The sequence below is a fragment of the Chelonoidis abingdonii genome, chromosome 1 (genome assembly GCF_003597395.2).
Source record: "Chelonoidis abingdonii isolate Lonesome George chromosome 1, CheloAbing_2.0, whole genome shotgun sequence".
Lineage (NCBI taxonomy): Eukaryota > Metazoa > Chordata > Testudines > Testudinidae > Chelonoidis > Chelonoidis abingdonii.
The window spans coordinates 4,064,849-4,092,686 of NC_133769.1; the positions used below are offsets into that span (position 1 = coordinate 4,064,849).

Here is a 27,838-nt window from a genome sequence, read left to right on the forward strand (position 1 = left end):
CGGACTACTCTACCCAGCCTGCACTGCGTCTCTCTCGCCCTTTTCGCCGGGCCGTCGTGGCTCTGTGCATTCTGGGACTTGTAGGGCCCGCCCGCTGGAAGTTTTCCGTGGAAAAAGTTTCCGGACCCTTTGCCTTTCCCGAGCGATTTCCATGGTTACCACGTAGTAGCCAATGGGAAGGGGGCTTCTATCGCGAGTAGGCGGGGCTTAGCCGGCGGCTGGCCAATGGTGGGCGGTGTTGTGGCGGGGTGAGCTGGCAGAGGCGTGTGCGAGTCTCCTTGGCGCTGTCCCCGGCCGTGGCCTAGCAGCCTTGAGCCGCGATGGGTGGCGGTGGGAGCAGCGCTCGGCGCGTCACCTTCGAGGCGGATGAGAACGAGAACATCACGGTGGTGAAGGGCGTGCGGGTGAGAGAGAGGCCGGGGCCCCATGGGACGCCCCCAGCCATTGCAGGGGCCCCGGGGGCAGAGCCCCTGGGGGCGCCCAGCGCCTTGTCCATCTGCCCCCACCCCCGGCAGCTTCCTCCTCCCTCCACATTTCCCCTTCTGCCCCAGGCCGGGGACCCGCTCAGCTTCCCACCGTTCTCCTGTGTGTCTTCCACCCCCGTTGCCCCGTAGACCCTCCCTTTGCCCCCTCCCGTCCCGCTCTTCCTCCTCCTGTCTCTGTGCCCCCCTCGCTCCCTTTCCTCTCTGCTGCATCGCTCCATATCTTCTCCTACCCGCTGCATCCGCTCCTCACCTGGCCCTGTTGCTTTCTTGTCACCCCCTGTTCCTTAGCCCCTGGCCCAGCCACTGAGACCCCTCCTCTCTTCTCTGCCCTCCGCCTGGGTGTTTGCAGGAGGCCCATCATCGTTGTGGAGGCCGGGTGCGTTGTAGGAAGCTTAGAAGTGCGTGAGAACTAGATAAATTCATGGAGGTTAGGTCCATTAATGGCTATTATCCAGGATGGGTAAGGAATGGTGTCCCTAGCCTCTGGTTGTCAGAGGGTGGAGCTGCATGGCAGGAGAGAGATCACTTGATCATTACCTGTTAGGTTCACTCCCTCTGGGGCACCTGGCATTGGCCACTGTCGGTAGACAGATACTGGGCTGGATGGACCTTTGGTCTGACCCAGTACGGCCGTTCTTATGTGGCAGTGAAACGTTCCCGTGAAAAGGGAGCTATGATCTTGTTGTCATCAGGACTTATAAGGAAAACTTATAGAAGGACGTGAAGAAGAAGGATGCTGAGCTGGAAGAGCTTGCACTTTCTACCTTGACTGCCTCTTGTTTTCTTTCCTCTCACTCTTCCACATGTCCTATTTATTTCTCCCTCTCTCCTTTCATTCTGTCACTGATCAACACTCACACATAGGTTTTTCTGTGACACTAAGAGGGTTTGAAATGCCTTGTTCTCTGCATCAGAAGATTAAAATTTTACCAGACAAGGCACTGTAGGGTTCTTGTTGGGTGGTAACAGGTTGCCCTTTTCTGCCATTTCCATGGAAGAATGCTCCAGAACAAACAGGGATACCTGGTGCTTTACATGAGTATTTTCCCTCACCTGGTTATCTGGTAGTCTCAGCCCAGGTCTGCAGTGGGTGGGGGGATCGATCTAAGATACGTCGATTTCAGCTACGCTATTCTCGTAGCTGAAGTTGCATATCTTAGATTGAATTAAAATTACTTTGCGTCCTCACAGCGCTGGATTGACAGCTGTGGCTCCCTTGTCAACTTTGTTTCCGCCTCTTGCACTGCTGGAGTTCAGCAGTTGGTAGGAGAGCGATCAGGGATTGATTTATCGTGTCTACACTCTACACACGATAAATCGATCCCTGACAGAATGATTGCTACCTGCCGATCCGGTGAGTAGTATAGACGTACCCTCAGACACTGCAGTTCAATGTACAGAAAAGCCTTGTATTTCTTCTTCTCCCGAGGCACTCATGGTATTTTAAATACCTCAGTGTGGTTTAAAGTAGCTCTTACATCATTGTTACTGTCAGTGTGACTGCACTGGTGCTGGGGAATGGATAGGACATTTGGAAGAGTAAACTTGATTTTAAAGTATTGGGAATTAATATGGGTTCATATGTGATATAGGGAGGACATGGACAAATGCAGTTCATACTGTATTTCTATCTTTATCGATCAAGCAGTTTTAGAATCTTCTTGTTTCTTGCTATGTCTGTTATGCCCCAGCGCTGCAAATGCTTATTACTCTAGTGAATATTCCCAGTGTTAGTGATAATGCTCACATGAATAAAATTAAGCATATGATAGAGCAGAGGTAGGCAACCTGCGGCACGTGAGCTGATTTTCAGTGGCACTCACACTGCCTGGGTCCTGGCCACCGATCTGGGGGGCTCTGCATTTTAATTTAATTTTAAAGGAAGCTTCTTAAACATTTTAGAATCCTTATTTACTTTACATCCAACAATAGTTTGGTTATGTATTATAGACTTCTAGAAAGAGACCGTCTAAAAACCTTAAAATGTATTACTGGCTCGCGAAACCTTAAATTAGAGTGAATAAATGAAGGCTCGGCACACCACTTCTGAAAGGTTGCTGACCCCTACTCTAGATGCTCAGAATATACAATAAATTTTTAAAAAATACACAGCTGCCTGAATGAAGCCACCCACAACAGTCACCCAAAATATAATAATAGAGACCCACCCATCTAGCCATCAAAAGGTGGGCTTTGCTGCATTCCCTGAATATTTTTAGACGGGTTTATTAGTATATAATTGGGTTTTGTATTTTTGATACAGTTAAAAACTAGATTTTTGTCAACCCAAACAATGGTAACAAGCTTTATCATATAGTTTGACCATTCACCATCACTCTTATTTCTCCCCAATCCTCAGAAAGTATAGCCATACCCTGCATCACCTCCAAGCATCCATATCACAGAGGCTTGATCGTTGCTTGAACTGTGTGGCCTTGCGAGTGAGAAGAAGGCTCTGTCATCACCGATCAATTACCACTCTCAGACAGCTGGAATAGAACATAAAACCCGCAAGTAATACAACAGGTCTGCCAAAAAAAAAAAAACAAAAAAAAAAAAAACACCATCCCAAACAAAACCACAGCAAATAAAAACCAACGATCTACAAATTAACTCAAAAGATTTGATAGCTTTGCCAAGAATAGGTCTTCCACCCCCATGCCTTTCTTTCTCCTCCCCAGACAGAGCCTGCGCGGTTGTATCCTGAAATGGCAATGGGAACAGGGTATTTCGGGCTTGCTATAGACACCAGGGTCAGCAACGCTTCAGAAGTGTGTGGCCGAATCTTCATTTTTCACTCTAATTAAGATTTTGCGGCCGGTAACTATTTTTTAATGTTTTAGAAGGTCTCTTTCTAAAATCTATAATATCATAACTAAACTATTGTTGTGCTGTAAAGTACGTCAAGGTTTTTAAAACGTCTAAGAAGCTTCATTTAAAAATAAAGTAAAACATTAGAGCTCCCAGCCGTGCAGGCCCAGGAGTGTGAGTGCGCCATTGAGAAATCAGCTTGCATGCCGTCTTGCACGCGTGCCCTGGTGTGCCTACCCCGCTATAGAATATGCAACAGAAAGAGCAGGGGGAGAGTAAATTGGTCGCTGGAAAAAATCAGCGAAAATGGAAAGCGCATAGGAAATGTAAATCTGTATCTGTACATCATTTGTTACATTTTTGTCCCACAGTTTCTCTTTTCTAGTTACTTGGTCCGCAATAAGATCATATTTGTGGTTTGTGTAACACCATAGCCAAAGGAGCCTTGACTTAACTGGGGTGCTCTAGACACTTACCACAATACTACAACAACAACAGCAAGCTGTAATCATCAGTTAAACTCCATCTAACATCAGGATAACGCATGAGATCGACACATATTGTTAGATAGTTTCAATTCATATGCATTTTTTTTTTTTTTTTTTTTTTTGGAGACCTGTTTTATCTTGCTGGGTTTTATGTTCTTTCCAGCTGTCTGAGAGTGTAATTGATCGTATGAAGGAGCCTTCTTCATCCACTGCAAGGCCACAGTTTCAGCAACGATCAGCCTCTGGTGATCATGGCTTGCTTGGAGGTGATGCAGGTATGGCTATACTTTCTGAGGATTGGGGGAGAAATAGAGTATGGTGAAGTTGTCAAACTACTATGATAAACTTGTTACCATTTTGTAGAAATTACTCTGTAGGTTAATGTACCTGCTTATCACTTTCTAAAAATGAGACAGTTTTTAGAGAATTTTAATTGTTAAGTTATCCTATTTGATACTCTTTCTTTGCCTGACATTGACAATAACTCTGTCTTCTCCAAGTCAAGTGATACTGATGGACTTGGTTTTGCTTATTGTTCATTAAACGTTTTAAATGCTTTATTAAACACACAAAACAAATAGGGAAAAAATCTAGTCAGAACACTTAAATACTCTCAAATTTGTCGTCTTATTTCTTACCTGCGATTGGAGTATTATGTATGTTCTTGCTGTTGATGAATGTATCTTCTCTAAAAATTCGGTAAAAGGAAGCCTGGTTTCTAAGTTGCATAGAATGTCATAAAAGGAAAAAGATCTCTGGTTATAATTTAGAAAATTTTTATTAAATATCTGTTCAGGGGAAGAAAATAAAATGTTAGTTTAAGAAGTAGCTCTCAGGTTCTGGTGCTGATTTTTCTTTTCTGCTTTTTTATATATTTTTTTATTTTATTTTATTTTTTGGTCAAAATCAAGTGTTAGCATTGTTTTATTAGAGAGATACAGAATATGCTTTAAGACAGATACTTTATCTCTTGTCTTTGCCTTGATGAAAATAAGGATAATTGTAGCTCGTACTAAGTGATTACCCGGATTATTATTTATTTGTATTTGGTTAGTGCCCAGAAGCCCCAGATAGGATTAAGGCACCATTGTGCCAAATCCCATACAAACACACATTGAAAATGGCCTCTGTGCCAAAGACCTTGCAATCTGAATTAAGATAAGATGCAACAAATATATGGAGGGGAGTGGACAAGAATAACAGTGATAGGAGCATACAATTACGTGACAATTAGCAGGTTTCACGTAAAACTATTTTTAAAAAAATATACCAGAAATATTAATGAAAGGTTTTAGAGTGGTAGCCGTGCTAATCTGTATCAGCAAAAACTACGAGGAGTCCTTGTGGCGCCTTAGAGACAGACAAATGTATTTTGGCATAAGCTTTCGCGGGCTAAAACCCACTTCGTCAGATGCATGGAGTGGAAAATACAGTAGGCAGGTATAAATATACATCACATGAAAAGATGGGAGGTGCCTTACCAAGTGGGAGGTCGGTGCTAACGAACCAATTAAATTAAGATGGAAGTGGCCTAGTCTCAACAGTTGACAAGAACTGTGAATACCAAAGGAGGGGAAAATCACTTTTGTAGTGCTAAGGTGGCCCATTTCAAACAGTAGACAAGAAGGTCTGAGTATCAGCAGAAGGAAATTTAGTTTTTATAGTGACCCATCCACTCACAGTCTTTATTCAGGCCTAATTTGATGGTGTCCAGTTTGCAAATTAATTCCAGTTCTGCAGTTTCTCATTGGAGTCTGTTTTTGAAATTTTTTGTTGGAGAATTGCCACTTTTAAGTCTGTTATTAAGTGTCGAGGGAGATTGCCGTGTTCTTCTGGTTTTTGTATGTTATAATTCTTGATGTCTGATTTGTGTCCATTTATTCTTTTGCGTAGAGTCTGTCCGGTTTGGCCAATGTACATGGCAGAGGGGCATTGCTGGCACATGATGGCATATATCATATTGGTAGATGTGCAGGTGAACGAGCCCCTGATGGTGTGGCTGATGTGGTTAGGTCCTATGATGGTGTTCTTTGAATAGATATGCGGACAGAGTTGGTAACAGGGTTTGTTGCAGGGATTGGTTCCTGGGTTAGTGTTTCTGTTGTGTAGTGTGTAGTTGCTGATGAGTATTTGCTTCAGGTTTGGGGGCTGTCTGTAAGTGAGGACTGGCCTGTCTTCCAAGGTCTGTGAGAGTGAGAGACCATCCTTCAGGATAGGTGGTAGATCCTTGATGGTGCGCTGGAAAGATTTTAGTTGGGGGCTGTAGGTGATGGCTAGTGGCATTCTGTTATTTTCTTTGTTGGGCCTGTCCTGTAGTAGGTGGCTTCTGGGTACTCTTCTGGCTCTGTCCATCTGTTCCTTCACTTCAGCAGGTGGATATTGTAGTTTTAAGAACGCTTGATAGATATCCTGTAGGTGTTTTTCTCTGAGGGATTGGAGAAAATATGGTTGTATCTTAGAGCTTGGCTGTAGGCAATGAATTGTGTGGTGTGGTGTGGTCTGGATGAAAGCTGGAAGCATATAGGTAAGTATAGCAGTCAGTAGGTTTCCGGTATAGGGTGGTGGTTATGTGTCCATCCCTTATTTGCACATCAATGTAGTGGAAGTAGAGTAGGGGCATTAGGCAGTGAGAGAAATATTAATATCAGTATTCCCAAATAGCCGTTTGCTTAGCTGCTATCAGTTCTGAGTTTTTCATAGACACTGTGGTAGAAATGGGTCTAGAGTCAAGGTTTCAATGAGGTGAATGTAGCATCTTTCATCTACGATACTTGAGTGTGTTACAAATATTAAGCATTAAAACACACCTGGTAAGGAGCTACCCCCAGTTTACAGAATGGGAAACTTTGACATGGAGAGGCAAGGTGACGTGCCTGGTACAGCACACCGATCAGCAGTAGAGAAAGAAGTGGAAACCAGATCTCCTGACTCCAGGGTGTCATCCAGTACCTTTTTGAAGTCAATAGGAAACTTTCCATTGACTTCAGTGGCATCTGGAGTAGGCTCTGGTGCCCTGCCTCAGCCCCAATACTGTCCAGTTTAGTTAAAATCATGTAGTTCTTGTGACATTGTGGGCTATGTTAGTGTTATAAAAAGGGCCAGTCCAAAGGCTGCACTTCGTATCTTTTGACTGAAGTCATACCCTTACCTTTGAGATAATCTCATTGTGATATATCCCACCACAGTGCTAAGATGCCCTGTAAAACAGTAATAATGTTCATTGCTATTGCTCACTATTATCAATGTGGGCAGTTGTAGAAAATAAAATGAAACAAGTGTTGAGAATGGAGTCTCATGTTTAGGCAACTGTGAAAAAAGGGAAATTTGGAGTGTGTAATCTGTGCACAGGATTGGCAGCCAGGATTTTCAGAGGTCTAATCTTAGTGTGTATATAGCTATACACTTTGTGTCCTCTTTGTGTGGTAGGCTGGGGGAATCAACACAATTCTTTTTTTTTTCTTTTATTGAACTCCAAAGTCAGTTTAGCCCTTTGCAACCTTAGGGAAACTCATACTATTTATCTTATATATATTTTCAACTTTAAAAACAACCACCATACATTTAGATGAAGTGACTGTTTCTGCTAGAATGTACAGCAGGGGTTATACCAGGGGTTCTCAAACTGGGGGTTGGGAGGTGGTTGCAAGGTCATTACATGGGGAGTCGTGAGTTGTTAACCTCCACCCCAAATCCCGCTTGCCTCCAGCATTTATACAGGTGTTAAATTAAACACCCTTTTTAATATATTTATTGGCGGGGGAAGGGGGAGTTGCACTCAGAGGCTTGCGATGTGAAAGGGGCCTCCAGTGAAAAAAAAGTTTGAGACCCACTGCGTTATAGCTTACTTTTGTTGTTAAAAATTATTTGTATTTAAGAGGATTAAATAATGCTAGAGAGGTGTGAGAGATGTGGCAATGTGTACTTTTCCTTGAGTGTTTTCAGAAAAGAACTACAGACTTGAGTTCTTTTGATGCATTAATGCTGGTAGACCTGTTTATACTATAGCCAGACCTAGTTTGTCCTCATCTGTGTTTTGTCTGATAAGATGATCTTACAGATAAAGCAGTGGCTTGCAAGGTTTTTCTTATATTCCTTGTTTGAAAGCCAATCGCTGTGTTGATTTAAGAACCTCACATCATATGGACAGTGCCCTTTATCTTGGGATATCTTGTTTTAGTTCTTTTCACAGTGGTCAAAAACTTTAAGTAGGAAAAATTGAGTAGAGTTATCTGAAGCTGCTGGCTGAGAAGTACCAGGTTACATCGCTTGCAAGAATTGGCAAGCAAGACATATGATTGTTGACTTCAATTGGAATTTTTTTTTTTCTGTACAACTGTAATGAAATCTGAAGTCCAAATACTATATCTGAAACCATCATAAGTTGCTTGAGTCATTTTCAGTTTTCTGAGCAACATTAAATGTACTGAAATATTTAACAAGTGTGAAATCTTTGAAGTATATCTATGATTCCTAGGGCAATATTGATGAACAGTAATTTGATCACACCATTTAAGTGCTTTTTCTGTGTGTGTATTATATCTGATACTCAGTCATAATAGACAAAGAGAATGATTTAATTCATTTTAGCTTTACTGGATACTCTAAAGTTAATATTCTGTTTTGAAAAAACAACCCCAAAGCAACAATCCAAATTACAAGGAGGGAGGAAAAACCTCTCATGCCTGGCCAATGTTCCTTCCCCTGTGGGAACAGATTCTTCCTGAGTTTTGAAGCCTTTTTTTCTCTTCTGTTTTTGTTCCTAATAATATCTGTTGTTCATTATTTGTATTAAAGTATCACCTAGAAGAATCAGTTAAACATCAAGGCTCCACCGTGCTAGGCACTAAACAAATAACATAACAGCCTCTGTCCTCCCAGCTAACAAACTAAGTCAGACTTAGGGTTTGGCTACATTAGCACTTTACAGCGCTGCAACTTTCGCGCTCAGGAGTGTGAAAAAACACCCCCTTGAGCGCTGCAAGATGCAGCGCTGTAACGTGTCAGTGTAATCAGGGCGGCAGCGCTGGGAGCATGGCTCCCAGCGCTGTACTCTACACCCGTAAGGGATGCAGCTCTCTCCCAGCGCTGCGGCTCTGACTACACTCACACTTCAAACCGCTGCCGCGGCAGCGCTCCGAAATTTCTAATGTAGCCAAGCCCTATGAATATTCAACAAAAGGAGAAAAATGTGACCAGAGAGCCTCGTTCTTTCATATGGAAATAGTACCCTTAATTATGTGTTTTGCTGTGTGAGACTGTGTACAGCTCTTTTGTTGCCCGTGGAGAAACTCTCAGACACCTGAAACACCCCACCCCAGAGCTGTCCCTATAAGTAAGGCCTGTCAAGATAGACAATAGTCTAGGGTTTCAAGGGCTAACTAACATTCAGTATTTGGAGGCAAGACACTCCTCATTGGGAGCTAACATGATGCAACTGAAACTACACCTCTACCCCAATAGAATGCCACCTGATATAACATGAATTCAGACATAATGCGGTAAAGCAGCGCTTCCACGGGGGTGGGGCTGCACATTCTGGCGGATCAAAGCAAGTTCGATATAAAGTGGTTTCACCTATAACATGGTAAGATTTTTGGGCTCCCGAGGACAGCGTTATGTCAGGGTGGAGGTATACATAATAGTTTTTAAGTAGGGACCATTATAATCATGTAGTCTGCCCTCCTGCGTAACACTAGCCGAAGAACCTTACCCTGGAATTTGTGCATCAAACCTGTAACTTCTGTTTGAACTACACTACAGCATGTCTTTAGGAATCATCTAATCTTGATTTAAACACTTCAGCACCTTCAAAAGAAGGGTCCTATTACTGAGAATAGAAAGACAACTTGGGGGTGCTCATCAGGAATCGGATTGGGGAGCTTCAAGGAAAATATAGGAGCTAGTCTGTGTGGCTTGTGCTTTGTTTGTTTAGTTTTGAGTTCATGGTTTGTAAAACTGCATGGAAGAATGCAACTAGAGTTTGCCAAGTTAGTGCCCATTTGGGTTAATGAAGAGTTCCTCTGCAAGTAAAGTCTCACCCTCTGCTAGTCTTGCACTCTGAAAATAGTTGTTCCTTTTCATTTACCATGTGATGACCATTTTAAAGTAACAGAAAAGTTTGGTCTGTACATAAGAATAGAGTCTAACATGGCCATGCTTGGACGGTGTCACTTTTTATAAAAAGGATCCAGGCAAAGTCACTCTTAATCTTGGAAAAGGTACACTTCCAGTAAAAGCTTTTGGTTGTTTGGTGGCAGCAAACTTAATTTACACTCTCTTGAAAAGATTTGCTAAAGTGCATTGAATGGCTGGCTGATCAGATAGGGATTAGAAGTCATCAGAGGAAAGCATGCTAAAGATCACAAGGCGGCTGAGTTGAGTAGGGATTTGTCCTAGCATCCTTGACTAAAATATTCACACCCCTGCTGTCTTGCAGCATGTTTATGGCAATTGGTTGCCCTGTTCTTTCTCAGAGCTGTCTCTGTTTTCAGTGGGGTATAGTTGACCCAAAGCATTTCAGTATCAGTGTAAAATTTTATTATTAGAGAGCGAAATTTCTTCTAACCCAGAAGCCTGCTAAAGTTGTCAAACTCTTCATTTTGTCACTATAATTTTTAACCTGGCACTCATGTCACTAGATACCAAAAGTATATGGAGGACAGTGGCATGCATAGGAAATGAGAAGGACCTCTTCATTTATATATCTTGAGTGGACTGTTACAAACCACCGTGGTGGGGTGTACATTTCAGTGCAAAATAGAATAAAACTTAGAAGCAAAAAGTCAGATTATTTTGTTTATTTGTTTATGGTAATGAGAGAGTGAATTTATTAGGCTTTTTCACCCAATCACCTGAAAGTGTAATATAATCCCCTATTCTCCACAATAGAGGATGTATTCCTATTAATTTGTGTTATTAAAATTGGTTTAGTGTGTATTTTTCAGATCGTATAAATCTTTAAACCAGTAAGACTCCTTGCAGATCAGTAAATAATTATTGGCTGTTATTAAAACTTTCTGCCATCTTGTTGGTGCATTCTTTGGAGCAGATGGAAATGCACTGTTTAGTTTGGGTGAACTAATGGCTTGTCTACCCAGTTAGTGAACAGCAAGGGAGGATATGAATCTACAGTGCACTAGCTTCCCACACAATTACTCGTCATGTGGACCCTGCTCCTGAGCACTAAAAGTTCAGTTGTGTGCTTTGACATGTTCTCAGATATGGAACCTTCAGTGCATTGAAGCGGAATCCAAAGTTCTGTAGCTGGGAGGACAGATTGTTAAGGTACATAGCGAAAAACAATTCATGGCTGTTGGTGGCATTCACAGAGTAGTTGCAGATGGTGGAGCACTGCTTCTGAAACAAGAAACAAGTGCTGATTGGTGAGATAGCATTGTAATGTTGGTTTGGGATGATGAATGTTGCCTTTTGCATCTGAAAATTCTATTTCTGGATCTGTGTTTGGAGCTCACTCCAGCCTTCCAGCTCAAGGACACTAGAATGAGAGCTGCATTAACAGTTGAGAAGCAAGTGGCAATTGCACTCTGGTATCTTGCAGCATTGGATTGCTACTGGTCAGTGGAAAATCATTTTGGAGTTGGAAAATCTATAGTGGGAGTTGTTGTCATGCAAGTGTGCCGGGTCATTAATTGTGTGCAGGACTGTGACTCCTGGCCGTGTGCAAGACATAGCAGAATGATTTGCAGCTATTGAGTTTCTGAACTGTGGAGGGGTGATAGATAGCACATATATCCATGTTTTGGTACCAGCCCAACTGCCACAGAGTACATCAACACAAAGGGCTACTTTCTGTGGTTATGCAAGCATTGCTGGATCACTGGGGACACATCATTTATACCAGGGGTTCTCAACCTTTTTCTTTCTAAGCCTCCCTCCCCCAACACATTATTAACATTCCCTGGCACACCTGTACCACAACTGTTTTTCTGCATATTCAATAGATTGCTAACCCCTAATGTCGGCCCTGGGTTTTAATCAGGGCAATTGCTCTGGGCCCCACACCACAGGGGGGCCCTGGAAGCTAAGTTGCTCAGGCTGAGGCTTTTAGCCCCAGGCAGTTGGGCTCCGGCTTCGGCTTTCAGCACCGGGCCCCAGTAAGTCTAATGTCCGCCCTGGTCTCTGGTTTATTTTGGCGGGCCCCCCTGAAACCTGCTTCCCCCGCCTTTGGAAGAGGATTAAAGAGTATTTACATCAAAATTTCATTGAGATTTTTCAGGATTTCAGGGCCCTTCCTTTGATACAAGGGACATTGCTATGAACATACACAAACTGCTCCACATGCGCTCCTCCTTTACCTTGCAGAGAATGCTGCTTGTTCTGCTGTATCTTCTTGTTTGAGTAAAACAGTGAAAACCTGATACCTGTGTCTTAACTTAGGGATGGGCTGGGTGCCATCTTTACATTTAAACTTTGTAATGCATGTGTACACTTACCGAAGTTCCTTCCCCTTCATGAGGCTTGTCTGGTGGGACTGGCTAGAGTTTGGGAGAGTTTCAAGGTGGTCCTGGCTCACAGCATAGCTGGATCTCTTCCCCACCCAGTACAGAAAAAATTGTTTTGAAATTCATAGGGATTCTGCTGTTCCAAGAGTTGGGTTTTTCGTTAGCTGGTGTAGCCTCTTGAAATTATCAAGATCAGAGCAAATAGGCATAGTAGAAGAGTGGAACATGAACGTTCTCAAACAGTGGGTTGGAAAGTTTGTATGCTAATTATCATTTCACCAGTTTTATGGCTCACATCTTGGAAAATGAATGGATATTTTTGAGACTTGAGACGAAACTAAAAGAGGGAGAAAATAGATAGGAGAAGCTTTGTTCCTGTTTATCACACAGTGTTTTTAACACTTATTTGATTAAAGTAGTTCTAGTAGTTCCGTTTTTAGTGGTCAGTTCTCTCTCTCTCTCTCTCCAGTAACTTTTTGTGCACAGGCAGCGTTTTCTCCTTTAATAGGTATTCATTTAGAAGAACGATTTTTGTTTCTTTATGTACTGTAAAACAGGTAATTCCAAATGTACAGCATATTATATGCTTCTTGCGTCTCAGGTGGATTTGCCAAAATTAAATTTCATGCTAAACTACCCCAAGCTCTACGCGCTCTATTAGGTTTCACTGAATGCTTATATTTGCTGTAAGTCTTTTTTTCCTCAGTAATTTAGCAATGCAGATATAGTAAAAATGATTTTACAGCAATTATGAAGGTACTATATGCATCACGTTATCTGGTTGCTTAGAAACTGTGTACAGGTTAGGAGGAACAGATCTGTTTTTCGTTGCACAGTATGATGGTGTATACAAACACAGCACTGGTAAAGAAGGGGTTAAGCAGCTGCTTTGGGCCCAGGCAGCCCCACTCTGCCACACCTGCAAAGCAGGCATGGCTTGGAGGAGGATCTCAGAGGGAGAGCAGCCCAGCTCAGGAGGGCAGCAGACAGTGGAGGTGAACTGACATATACTCTGAACTCCTGAGGAGGAGTTTTGCAGGAGCTCCTGAGATATGTTGGACTCAAAGGGAAGAGAGATGTGAATCTCAGAAGGTCTGAGACTTTATCTTTGATTCCAGCTACTTTGCCCATTGAGAAACAGGGATCTGGTAGGAAGTGACCCACGGAGGCAGCAGTAGAGCATTTGGTGAGGCAGGACTTAGCTGCTTGCAATGTGCCCTGGATCAGAATCCAGTGGAGAGGCTGAGCTTGGATTCCCTTACCAACCTCTAGGGAGTGCCAAAGACAGAAGCAGACCCCTGATATGGGGAGTCTAGGGGAGAGAAACCTTGAGGACAAAAGGGTCAAGATCTCAAGACCTCAAACTAGGGGGGCAGACCCAGAGCCGCCTTGCATAATCCAGAGGACTCCCCAGTTGCTGGACTCTGTATACCCTGAAAACAGCATACATAAAACATGATCTGGCCAGAGGGCTGAGTTACAGACGGGACAGACAACCTCAGGTCCGGAGTGGCTGCCAACGGGGGATTGCCAGGAAAAAGATCACCTGCCATGCCCCTGCTGGCTATTGGGTGGCACCTGCAGTTAGTGACCCTGTTCACAAACTATATGGATTTTGTGCTCAAAAACACTCACCCTGGCAATAACTGACTAATGGGAAACAAACAAAAAAAAGCTGCTGCCCCTGGCTTATGTTTCTGCTATTTTTGGTTCTCAGCGCTGTGGTATTTTAGGTGTAGCCTCACTGGCGTTCTCAACTAAAAGTGTGGAATGATATTTTTAAGCTAGAGAAGTGGAGGTATTTCCAGTGTTGCATGATTTAGATCATAGAACTTTCTGCCAGACAAAGTAGTAGTGTGTAGCGATGAGTTTAAGAACAGAATGGTACGTGTTATAGGCATGGCTTATTGCACTGCTGTGACGAGGTGCACTCATCTCTCTTGAACACTTCCTGTTGGCCGGGTGCAATCCTGCACTCTTTCCTCTTCCTGGCGCCTCCTGTCTGCTATTGCCCTTGTCAGGTGGGTCTTCAGTGGCTCAGCCCTCCAGCTAAGTCTCTCAATTAATATGCATGAACGAACCCCTTCTGGGGTAACAAAATCCAACAAATGGTTGGCCCTCTCTGGGGTCTTCAGCCCCATCTCTGGGCCTGTTTAAATTCTAGCCTCTTTGTCGGACTTTTAGTACCGAGTCTTATCCCCTTCTTGGGCCTTAGGCCATTTCCTCAGCAGCCAGCGGGGGGATTCAAGACTTCCATTACTCTTGAGTCCCACCCCAGAGACCCTATAAACAGGAGTCACGTGCTGCTTCCCTTTAACGGTTGCTGCTGTGTTCCTTGGGCTGCTTCTCGCTCAGTCCATCACCTTCTTGGGCTCTCTGTTTGAGCAGGGTCTCTCCCAGGTCACCTTGCCTGGAGAGTTTTTCAGCCTCTGTCCTGATTCCTTAGGATCTTCTCTCAGGCCTCTTTGCTTGGAGAGCTTGTAACAGTCAGAGTTCTCTCTCCCAGGCCTTTCTGCCTGGGAGCTTCACAGTCCGGTCCCTACTTGACCAGGGTCTCTCTCAAGCCTCTTTACCTGTGCAGTTTCACAGCCTTCTGATCCCAGCCATCCACCGACTGGCTCAGCCCCTCCGGCTCCTTTTAACTGATCCTGCTGTGCTCTCATTGGCTGCATCCCTGCAGCCTTTCTAGGCAGGCCTGGAGGACCCACCTTCAATGCTCCTTTCCTGGGGCAGTGTGTGTAGGACTGCGAGGCCTCTCAAACGGCCTGATACACCCTGTCACTGGTGCCTATTATTGTTGCCCTCCACTTCCTGTTACAAGATTCCCTGTTTTCAGTTGCTTATAACTTTGCCAGACTTCAGCTGTTTAGGCTGAAATTCTCCAGGCTGGGTATGTGCATCAGGCTGATTTTTATTATTTTTTTAATTTATACAGAATGGTTCAGCTGTTTCAGAGCATGAGGCTAGGGGAAAATATGTTTTGTCCATGTACAAACTTTTTTTTTGGGTGACTTTTATTTTAAAAATCTCTAGTACCCTTATTCTTTAGAGCACGGACTTGAAATGTGGCAGTGTGGATTGGGAAGGTGGCTTTTATGTTGAGGATGCACCTTTTGCTGTCCTTGTGAATATCTGTCCAAATCTGACCAAGTTGTAACCCTTTGAACTATCCCTTTATGCTTCTTTAGCAGAGATTTGCTAAACTTTCACAGTTAAATTTCCTAAAGATTCTGTCTGTACTGGGCATGCGCCACCCCAGGGGTAAGCACGTCTTTTTGTGCAGTCACAACTCTGAGTAACTGGGGACCATGCTGGATCTAAGTACCAGAACAGAAAGTAGGTAGCCTGTCTCTGTGTTCTTAGTGATCCTCTTACTATGGCAGGGAAGCATGGAGGAGTAAGCTGCCTGATTTGAATGCAGAGGGGAGAAGTAGTGGGCTGGGGGAAAGATGGGAGCAAGGAGCCCGGGGGTGAGAACTGAGGCTGGAAGCTGGTGGGGAGAGATGGACTGGAACATGGTCCGTGTGGGGGTGCTTACGAGCCTGAGACAGGATTTGGAGCAGACTGGGATTAACTGGGAATGAGACTGGGAACCAGTGTGGTGTGGGGAGGGAGAAGCGACAGATCTGATGAGGACCTGGGCTGTGAGGGGGAAACCTGGGCAGTGAGACCTGGACAAGGAACTGGGGAGGGCATGTGGGAGACAAAGATTGGATGGGGACCCTTTTTTAACAGTTTGAGGTGGTAAGATGGCAGGCAGCCATTGCAGGGGTCTCACCAAATGAAATCTGGGTGGGGTTAGAATGTAATGTGATGGTGTAATGCTAGTATTCCAGGAGAGGTTTCTCCTTTTTGGTAATTAGTCTTAGGAGTGTAAAGGAATATGCCACTTAGAATAAAAGTCATGAGAGTTATTTGGGGTGTGTGTGTATGAGATCACATGTTGCGTCTTTTAAAAAAAAAACAGCAAAACCTCCCTTTTTAAAGTGGGTTTCTTTAGCTTTGCCTTAAGCAGCATCCAAAATTCTTAGCATGTCAAAACTACTGAATTCTTATGTATAATTGGAGATTGTACTGTATGGTATCAAGAACATGCTTATCTGAGTTACACGTAAATTGACATGGCCTGTCAGCAAAATGAAAATTAACTGGAGTGTGCTAGGAGAGTTTAGTACATATAACTCAATTCACTTGTGATTTTAAACCAAAGTCTTTATTCGTCAGTCAGACGAAGAGGGAAAACCTTTTGAATTGTGCAGGTTCTCATTTTTTTTTACAATATTAAAGAAAAAATACATTTTATATGGCAGATCCTTAAGGACATACCTATACAGAGCCCCGTTCATCCTGCTAAAGTAATGAGGCCTCCTGGCTGTAACAGGAGGTGCTTGTTTTCTATCCGTGATGACTTTTGTGCAGCTTAAAAGATCTTTTATGTAACATTGAAGAACATTTTAGAGCTCTGGATCTGCTGTTTGTCATATCAGCATGAAAAGAAAGGGTTTGTTTTATTATCTTCCACCTGCAGGTACACGCTGCAGCCAAGTGTTCCTAAAGCTCTTCATCAGCTGTCAGATCAGACAGGTTAAGTGTACTGCATAGTCTTCTTCTATGAGAGCTCTCTAATAGCTGTTTATTAGTTAAACAAGAGGTAACCACTTACTGCTTATTGTCCCCCTGGGATAGGAAAAACTGTATCTACTAATACTGCAAATTGATCTTGTTTCCTGAAAGTGGTTTGCATGTATTTAAGATCTTTGACCTTTTGTTCAGAAATGTCACTAAAACTTGGGAACACCTTTGGAAGTTAAAAATTGCATGCCTTTCTGGATAACTTAATGTATTGTTACAGCAGTTTTAAGTGTTACTTGTAATGGAAAGATTAGAAGTGGGAAGTAATTCTCCTTTTTTTCCAGTTTAGCCTTATAAAATTGACAGTATTCTGTGTGGAGTCACTTCCACTGCTTCTCCTTTTCAGTTACTGAAAGAACATAAATTTACACTGTGTAGAAGTTAAGCATAGGAGTTTATTACACACAGCGCTGGCGGAGCGTTACCTTGCTTATTAGGCTCCGAGACACTGTTAATTAATTGATTACAAAGGATTATATGGATTTTCCGTGGTTGGAGGGAAAAGACGGAGTAGGCAGTTTTAAACCCTGGATAGGTCTAGCAGCAAGACAAGATAGCACAGTAGCCAATAGTTAAGGATTACATAATGTCTCCGCCCATGGTTTTAGGTTAACAAGTAACATACAATTAGTACTTTAATAAAATATGTTAGTATAAAATATATGTATGTTGACTTTTTATTTGGGGTTTAGCACAGGTACTGTTTGGTGGAAATGTCATTCAGCAATAGTGAGAGAGCGAGAGATGGGGGGCGATTCTAAAAAGTAGGAAAATTATAATAAAATTGCAAATATTGGCATGAGAGTGAGTCCAAGGGACAGGGATGTCTCAACTTTGAAGACATTGTCAAATGAAATGTAGAATTTTTTTTTAGTGTCCCTTTAAAAAGCCAAGTTAAAAATGAGTGGAAGAGAAGGATGTTCTGTGTCCTTGCTGGAGTCTTGAGTCTCCTCTTCTTTGCAATCTCCTGCTTCAGTTAAGTATTTTGTTGTTGCCAACTAACACTGGTTGAAGAGCTTCCTTTCAGTGCTGTGTCAGACTTCTAGAGTGGTCCTTGAATGTGGAGCCAGTGACGCAAGGTCCTTCTGATCTGTATTCTCTTAAATTAGGAGTGGAGTACACTCTTTTCACTACATTCCAGGGCAGTGGTTTGGAGAACAACTGATTGGAATTGAACTCATATTTAGTATGGCAGTATAGATCGCAACATTGTTATTTCTACCTCTTCTTTGTCCTTGGGATTATCATTTGACCATTTGTCCCTTCTGGTTTTATAATCTATGAACCTTGTATTGTAGCCTAGTGTCCCCCTGCTAGGATTGAGAAATACTGCCTTTTTGAGGCGCTCTCATGCAGGGTCAATGTGCTACTTTCTAACACTGCTAGATCTAGCTTGTTACTAAAACGAGACTAGCTCTGCTCTCTGCTGCAGTAAGATGACCTGCTGCGTCCCTTTATAGTGTCATGTTTTTCTTATTGCTTATTTTGTAATGTTATAAGCATGCAGGTTGCTCATCAGCAGTAGAGTTCTTGTGAATACTATGTCCCTTTAAAGGATTATAGTCATTTTAAAATTTATTTTTTAAATCTTATTACCTGTTACTATAGATATATGTAAAATTCTTACAGCTTTAATAATCTGTCAAACATCTAATTTATTTTTCACCATTAAAAGAATTTTTATTTCATTTGGCCGAATACTGAAAATGTAGGTAAAGTTAATATTATTTGCAGTCAGGTTAAGTTTCTGATTAGCAGGCACTAACACAATGCTATGATTTGTGTTTCAGACACTTCAGGTAGTACTTAATTTTAGTGAGAACACTTTTGTATTTAAGACAACATTTGTATTCATATTGTTTTTGTGATTTCCTTCCACTTCTCTCCCTTCCCTCTAAAAAACCTATTATTTGTGCCTAACCTACAGGCACAAGTATCCATGGCATCTAGAGTACTTCAGTGATAAGCACATTAGAAATATCTAATGCTGACATTTCAACCAGACTTCCTCTTCCATTACTGGTATTACAAAAAGTAAATATTTGGTCGTCTTTTTTTTTTGTTTAAACTGCTTTTTTAGATTATCTTTTGTATAATAAGAGTAGGATGCTTCAGTATATGTTGCCGCTGCTATACTTAACAAGACACAGAATCGAAAGACAAGGTGTTGCTTTGCGCAGTGGCAGTATCGTAGCCAATGAGGTTAATCCGAGGCGCGATTATTGCTAATTGAAATCTTTTTATTGGACCAAATTCTGTTGAAAGAGACAAGCTTTGGAGCCACACAGACCTGAAGAAGACCTCTGTGTACTTCAAAAGTATGTTTCTTTCATGAACAGAAGTTGTTCCAATAAAAAATATTTTCTCTCACCCCCTTTGTATAATGTCCTGGGACCAACATGGCTACAACCCCTTTGTAAGATACAAAATAGACAGTCCCTGTTATTTCAATAGAATGTTAAAAAATAATCCATGTTTGTATGCCAAGAATTTTCATCATTGAACTGGACTGTAAAACTAGGACACACAATGGACCTATTATTGGTTACATATATATTTTAAAAGCAGCAGAGAATCCTGTGGCACCTTATAGACTAACAGATGTTTTGGATCATGAGCTTTCGTGGGTGAATACCCACTTCGTCAGATGAATGTAGTGGACATTTCCAGGGGCAGGTATATATATGGTAGCAAGCAAGCTAGAGATAACGAGGTTAGTTCAATCAGGGAGGATGAGGCCCTGTTCTAGCAGTTGAGGTGTGAAAACCAAGGGAGGAGAAACTGGTTCTGTAGTTGGCAAGCAGCTGAGTGTAAATTTGCAGATGAATTGAGCTCAGCCAGTTTCTCTTGCAGAGTCTGGTTCTGAGTGTTTTTGCTGGCAGGTGCCCTAAGGGTGCTCTGTATGTGGCAGGAGGTTAGAAGTGCTCCTCATAAGGTTTGGTTATTGCTTCCTAATTATCTTTAGATGCTCAGATTTGGTGCCCATTTATCCTTTCTCCTAGGACTGTCAGCACTTGGCGATGTACTAGCAGAGGGCATTGCTGGCATATGATGGCGTTATTACACTGGTGGACGTGAGTGAATGACCGGTGATGGTGTGGCTGATGTTAGTCCTGTGATGTGTCGCTGGTGTAGATATGTCGGCAGAGTTTAGGCATCAGGGTTGTTGTGCATGAGTTGCTTCCTGAGCTAGAGCTACTATAGGTGTTCGGCGTGCAGTTGTGGTGAGAATACGTTCCATGGTGGCAGGTTGTCTGTGGCGAGATTGCTCTGCCACCAAAGGCCGTGAAGTTGTGGGGAATCATTGTTCCGAGGATGGGTTGTAGATCCTGATGAATGGGTTTGAGGGTTTTAGGTGGGGGCTGTATGTAGTGGCCCAGGAGTCCTGTTGGTTTCTTTCTTGGGTTTCTCTGTGCAGTAGGAGCTTCTGGATTGCACGTCTGGGCTCCTTTAGATACTGCCTTCCTTATTCCTCGTGGGGTATTGTAGTTTGAGAATGCTGGTGGAGATTTTGTAGGTGTTGGTCTCTCTGGGGGTTAAGAGCAGATGCGCGGTTGTCCTCAGTGCTTGGCTGTAGACCAAGGATGGATCTGTGATTGCCGGGATGAGAACTGGAGGCATGAAGGTAGGCGTAGCGTCCGGTAGTTTTCATATGGCGGTGTTAGTGACCCCCTTATTGCACGTGGTGTCTAGGAAGTGGACCTCTCCGTGTAAGATTGGTCATGGCTGAGGTTGATGCGTGGAGCGTTTAAATATGGTGATTTTCCAGGTTCACTCCATGGTCCAGATGATAAGATGTCGATCAAGTAACGATAGGTAGGAGGGGGCTGAGGGGACGAGAGCTGATGAAGCGTTGTTGAGGTAGACCATAAAATATGGCATTTGATGGGGCCATGCGGGTGCCAGTCAGACAGTGCGCCACCCTGATCTGGAGATAAGTGTCATCAAATTTGAAATATGTTTGTGTGTGCAGTAAAAGCACAGAGCTCAGCAGCAGTTTGCGGGTGTGGCAAATCTCACGGTAGTCGCATGACAGCTTGTATTCCATTGTGGGTGGGTGTTTGTGTAGAGACCTCAATCGCATGGTGGCTTGATGTGTGTTTCTGGAGTGCCAATGCATTGTTAATTGTCCTCAGAAATCATTGGGTGTCACGGAGAATAGCTGGAGTGCTGGTGCATAGGGTCTTGAGTAGGAGTCCACATATCAGGACAAGCCTTCAGTGAGAGTGCCACATGCCCGAGAATGGGGCTCAGGGATTCCAGGTTGGGTCTGGGTATAGATAATAAAGCCTGGTCGGGGCTCTAGAGGTATGTTGATTTGTTCGAGTGTTAGTGTAGGGAGTGTCCTGCAGTAGATGTTGCAGTTTCTTAGTGATTCTCAGTCGGATTGAGGGAAGTGACCTGTAGAATTGGTATTGGGAGATTGTCAATGGCAGCCCTCCTTTTGGTAGTCGACCGTCATCGATGACAAGCACACTCCTTTTACAGCCATCTTTGGATGAGTAATGTCAGGGTGGTTCCTGAGGCTGTGGATGGCATGGCGTTCTGCTCACGCTTAGGTTATGAGGCAAGCGTGTTGTTTTTCCAGCGATCTCGTCTGGCAGTCACCGGAACATTCAATGTATAGGTCCAGACTGTCCTTGTCGCCCTCAGAGGCGCGATGTGGAGTCTCTCTTCTTTGTCTTGGTCTGTTGGTGGGAGGGTGAGTACTGGTGCATCAGTGCAGTGTCAGTGGTCCTGATAGTATTGTGTTCAGTGTTGTCCTGGAAGTATTGTTTGAGTCGGAGACGGCGAAAGTAGGCTTCCAGATCGCCACAGAACTGTATCATGTTGGTGGGGGTGGCAGGGCAGAAAGAGAGTCCCCGAGCTAGGACAGACTTTTCTTCTGGGCTGAGTGTGTAGTTGGATAGATTGACGATATTGCTGGGTGGGTTAGGGGTACCACGTTTGTGGCCCCATGTGTCAGGTAGGAGTTTAGACAGCTTACAGTCCTTTTTCCTTTATAGAGAGGTGAAGTGAGTAATGTAGATCTCTTGTCTTATTTTAGTGAAGTCCGTTTTTATGATATATATTTTAATGGTTCACATCTCTCAATTTCTATTTGGGTTTCAATTATTTCCATTAACCAAATGGAGTTACAAATGAAGGGAGGATGATGTATTGCAATTTGCATCCAAGCTGAATAAACTACATGTGAGGGTATGTTTCATACTTTTGTAAAGAAAACAGTTCTGTATGAATCTTTCCCTATAGAGCTGAATACATAAAATAGGGATTAGACTTGAGAGAACCAGAATATCTGTTAGAAAGATCTCTGCCATTTGTCATCACAACTCTCTTTATTAAAAGTTATGTATAAAGTGACTGTTTTGATGACTGCTGCTGAGTTTCAATTCCCACTTAAAGATATTCAAAATTTCCTATTGTTTGATATAGAGACTGCTGCACTAGATCAGTTTTTCCATTGAAGCATGTACTCAAACACTTTTTTTTTTTATACAAAAATGAAATAGAATAGACAAAATAACCATTTATTGCTGGTGACACATTAGTCCATGAAAACCTAGAGGTAAGGTTGTCAGACTTCTTTAAATAGAGAGAGCAGAATTTTTCATATCTTTATTACTATTGTATATAATTCCAACCATCAAGCAAAGATCTTTTTGTATAAATTATGCTTACAGCTTTGAAAGAAGTAGTGATGAAAGTAGTGCACTAATCTATTTGTGAAACACTTCCAATAGCCTTTACTGGTGAGGAATAAAAACTAGGTCTTTATGTCCTGTTTACTGCTTTAAAAAATAATTTTTATTTATTTTATTTTATTTTTTTAAGTAGTGTGATTTCTGAGAATAGAGAGATTCTTTCAGCATTTGGACCTGTCAGTGAATAAATATGCTGGAAAAAATTGTAAGCAGTAGTGGAAAAGGCTAAACGTCACCATGTTGTTAAAGAGTGATATTTGCTATATGATGCAGCAAATGTTATCTCTATCTTTCCATTCTGTTTTTGCCTTGCCCTCACCCTGGTAGATCATTCAGATTGGTGCCATGTGGGATCTTTCAATGTCTGCTCTTGGTAGAACGCACTGTAAGTCACTTTAAGATCTCTTGTGTTTTCCATTTAAAGTTTTATATTGAGGAGAGAAAACAGATTTATTTTGAAAACTTAAATTGAGATTTCTATTGTTTTTCAGTTAAGTGGAGGATTATAATTGTTTTTGCTTATATATGAACATTTCCATCAAACCTGGGTGCATATGCAATACAAATATAATATAAAAAAACCCAGTAGGCTTTAAAATGTTACAAGATGGCTTACAAATGTTAAATTTAGCCTTACAACAGCTCTGAGAAAGAGAGAATATTATCGTAATTTGATGGATGGGGGAACTGAGGCATAGTAGTGAAGTGACTTGCCTAAGGTCACAGAAGAAATACGTGACAGATTCAGGAATAAAGCCTACATCTGGTTCCCCATCATATTCATTAACCACAAGACCATCCTTTCTTTTTATGCAGTCTTGTAGTCTTATTCAATCTAAAGTGTTAGAGACAGATACTCTCAATAGAACAAGGCCATGTCTCTTATTCAGAATGTTTCTGCATTTCTACCACTGTCACTTCACTGTACCTGAATTATGCTTAAGTCAGTTGCTTTTCATTCAGTTATGAATTTGTCTGATTCTAGGACGATAGAAATAGGGAAATATCCATTTCTAAAAGATTTGATATAACCTTCATATAATCAAACTGTATCAAATTCTGGTCACTTTTATAATAAAATGCTAAAAATCATTCCTTTCTGTGTGTTTTACAAAGCTGAGCCTCATTAACTTTGCTTTATTTGCAACTGTGATCACTTCTGGTTTAAAAGACTTACATTCTTTCAGAATAAATAGAGAAAAATCCAGATTCCTGTTCTCCTTTTCACATGTACTCACAACTACCTAAAGTTGTTTAGAAGCCTTGGGCACAGAAACTGCTACCTGGACTGTGTCTGTGCTGAGAATTTTAGGGAATTTTTTCAACTTTGGTTTGGCAGAAGTTTAGACCATTGGTCCTAGTAATGGTAGGAACACTAGTTCAAACGTGCTGCAGGCATCTTAGCCATGGGGTGATCTAATTCTGCTCAGAGCTGGTTGAGCCAACAAGGTGACAAAAGTGCCTGTCATTGGCTTTTGGTATTACTTCCAGTGTTGCTAATGCAGGTGGAGCTGGACTGGTGTGCGATCAGCACTGGGAGAGTTCCTTAAAAACTTCAGTGTAGACATGACCTTTGTCACAGTGGCCAGGGTAAATGACCTTTCAGAAAAGCCTCAAGCTTCACAAAGAATGAATTTCACTGGTTATCAAAGACAGAAGGAATGAAACCTAAACCTGAAAACCCTATGGTTTTACTATGACTGAAAAAAAGATAACACTCAGGCCTGGTCTACACTAGAAAATTACGTTGGCTTAACTATATCACTCAGGGGAAATCCACACCCTGGAGCAGTGTAGTTAAACTGACCTAAGTCCCTGCATAGACAAGGCTAGGTTGACCGAAGAATTCTTCCGTTGACCTAGCTATCGCCTCTTGGGGAGGTAGATGAACTATGCCGATGGGAGGGGTTTTCCGGTCAGCATAGGTAGTGTGTACGTACGCTGAAGTGCTACAACAGTGCAGCTGTGTCACTGTAATGATTCAAGGGTAGAAAATCCCTCAGTCTCTCAGAAGCAGCCTGTGAAAGGGATGATGATAAAAAGGTGAAATCTACTATGTAAACTACATTTTTGCAGATGGAACTTGAAAGCTGTAAAGGAAATTATTCACAGCAAAATTAAATTCAGTGAATAGTCTGTCAGACTAATTCTGCAACACCCTAAAACAGTGGGAGATAACTTAACCCTCTGTAACAATATATCAGTAGTTGTGTACTTAATTTGAAGTTTCCTTGTTTTTGTGAGTTTGCACATTTCTAAAAAAATATAATCTACAGAAGCACATAAAATACCCTTTTATGAACATAATATATATATATTGTGACAAAGTTCCTCCTCTACCTTGATGGGTCCTGGGCTTATTTGCAGATTGGCTCACTTCAGTGATCTCCCCCACAGTCTGGATCAACTCCTTCTGTGTCTGATCAGGAGTTGGGAGGTTTGGGGGGAACCCAGGCCCGCCCTCTACTCCGGGTTCCAGCCCAGGGCCCTATGGATTTGCAGCTGTCTATAGTGCCTCTTGTAACAGCTATGTGACAGCTACACCTCCCTGGGCTACTTCCCCAAGGCCTTCTCCAAACACCTTCTTTATCCTCACCACAGGACCTTCCTCCTGGTGTCTGATAACGCTTGTACTCCTTAGTCCTCCAGCAGCACACCCTCCACCCTCTCAGTCTCAGCTCCGTGTGTCTCTCGCTCCCAGCTCCTCACACACACTTCCTCTCCTCTGGCTCCTCCCCATCTGACTGGAGAGAGCTCCTTTTAAAACCCAGGTGCCCTGATTAGCCTATCTTGATTGGTTGCAGGTGTTCTAATCAGCCTATCTGCCTTAATTTGTTCTAGCAAGTTCCTGACTACTCTAGTGCAGACCCTGCTCTGGTCACTCAGGGAACAGAAAACTACTCACCCAGTGACCAGTATATTTGCCCTCTACCAGACTTCTGTACCCCACTGGCTTGGGTCTGTCACAATATATAAACATGACATATCAGAGCTGCATACTTTTAGCATTACCTTATAGTACAGAATGCTCAGATATGAGAAAATATGACATGTCCAAACTATCTTCATTCCATACAACCTGCCTCAGAAAAATCCTGCGTATCTTTTGGCCCAGAACAATTTCAAACCAAGATCTATTGACACAGTGCAGCCAAGAGGACATGAGCACCCTCATTGCCAGGAGGCGTGGAGATGGATCGGCCATGTGCTTTGGATGGAAACTGATTCCATCACCAGAGTAGCAATAAGACGGACACCTGAAGACAAGCGAAAATGAGGCCGCCGGAAAACCGCTGTGGAAGCTGAGCTGAAAAACCTGGGGCAGAGCTGGGGAACCATTGAAAGACTTGCCAGAAACAGACAGGAGTGAAGGAGCTTTGTTGCTGCCCTAAATGCCAGAGGCGTAATGGGAACAGGATGATGATGATGATGATGATGAACATAAAATTTGTGGTTTTGGTTGAAGAAGAAAAATTGGTTACAGCTTTTGTTTGCACTATATAAACTACGTATGAGTTCTTAGCCACCCTTCTCCAAAGCTTTAAATTTTTACACCTGGCAGCTGAAGACAAATGATTAAGATTTTTTTGTTACTTTTTTAATGCTATGATTTCTGTTGATCCTACTTAGTACTATGATCAATTAATGAACAGAACTGGCGGTGATCTTTTCTGCAGGTTCAGTGATGAAGTCTTTCCTTTTACCTGAATGCTGTAAGCTAACCATTATGTATTTTGAATGCCATTTTCCTGTCTTACTTTGAACTTAGCTCAATTCTCAGGTACCATGGAATAAAAATACATAATGTGCAGTCTGGCTGATCCATGTTACATCTCTCAGTGCATTCACTTTGTGCTTTGATTGTTCCATCTTGTCAGTTTTCTATAATTCATCCTGCTTTAAAACACTTCTAGTTATTCAACTGTATTGGTACCAATTTTTTTCTGTAAAACTTCACCTGAAGGTAATTTACAGCACTTCAGGGCTGTTCGATGTTTTGAGAGCGTACCTTAGGAGGATCTGTTTACACAAAAAATAACCTGAAGTTCTCAGTGCCCTCTCCTGTATTAGAGATCTACTTAAATTCACCATTGCATCTTCCACATAATGTATCTGATTTAATCTGATGTTTTTTTCTGAGGCGTGTCCCATGTGTGTAACTCCCCTTGTTTTTTCCTTTGGGCTCTGCAACCTTTCAGTCTTCATCATTTAGCTTATTATTCTCTGTCTGTTAACAAAATATATGTTCCTGGTTAGGAATCCTACAGCATCAAAATATATTCAGATAGTATAACTGCACATGCTGAATTGTTGAAATGAAGATAATAGGTATTAGGAGTCCTCCTAAATGCTATATTTCCCCCTCCATTCATCATTAGTCATGACTTCAGCAAGGTTCAGAGAAATTAAAATGGATCCCAGTAAGTTCCCTATACCATGAGACGAAATAACTTTACAATACATTTATGAATTTCTGAGATCAGAAGCAGAAAAATTTAGATTGTCTTGACACACACTGTATACTTTATCCTATTGAAAGCAGCACTGTACATCTTTCACATCATGATTTACAATGTGATTACCGTATATACTTGTTCATAAGCTGAATTTTTTTTAGTTAAAAAGGGAAGCACCAGCGAAGAGAGTCAGCTTATGAACAGGTACAGAGAGGGAGAAGTGGGACACAGCCCCGCCCCCCAACAGAGGGAGCAAGGAGAGGCAGCACAGGCAGCAGAGCCAGAAGGGAAGAGACGGGGCCAGAGTCTCTCCACTTCTGGCTATGCTGCTCTCCCCCCAGCCTCCAAAGCAGCTGCAGCTCCGGGGCTGGCAGCCGTGCCACATGGCTCCGCCCCCCCAGAGCAGGCTGTGGCCACCTGGCCCACTGGAGCATGCTGCGGCTGTGCCGCCTGGCCCAGCCCGCTGGAACATGCTGTGGCCGCACCGCCCGGTCTGGCTCGCCGGAGCAGGCTGCAGCCGCGCTGTCCAGCCTGCTGGAGCAGCTCCAGCCAGGCCAGAGAAATCCTCCCTTGGCCCTCCCCAGATAAGGTGGGAAGGGATAGGATGGGTAGAGTGTGGGGGTCCCGGGCTAGGGGTGGGGTCATGTGGGAGGTGGTCATAGGGGTTACTCCCTTGACTCCCAGCTTCTCCTCTTCCCCCCCTATCCCCCCCCCCAAAAAAATTCCCCACCAATTGCCCATCAGGGTAATCAGCTGGTGCGCCAGGACACTTGGTTTACTGCAGTGCCTGCAGGTGCA

General features: G+C 42.7%; 1 protein-coding gene and 1 non-coding gene across 2 annotated transcripts in view; both read left to right on the forward strand.

Moving 5' to 3' along the window:
* The first annotated feature begins 234 nt into the window (after nucleotides 1–234).
* CHCHD3 (coiled-coil-helix-coiled-coil-helix domain containing 3) overlaps nucleotides 235–27,838 on the forward strand; it is a 279,219-nt gene continuing 251,615 nt past the window's right edge. The window contains 2 exon segments of the mRNA XM_075063733.1: nucleotides 235–404; nucleotides 3,948–4,059. Coding sequence (XP_074919834.1) covers nucleotides 321–404; nucleotides 3,948–4,059 — 196 coding nt within the window. The 5' untranslated portion in view covers nucleotides 235–320.
* Nucleotides 19,047–19,186, forward strand: LOC116825139 (U4 spliceosomal RNA). Its single transcript, XR_004373776.1, has one exon. It is a non-coding gene; the product is annotated as a U4 spliceosomal RNA (small nuclear RNA).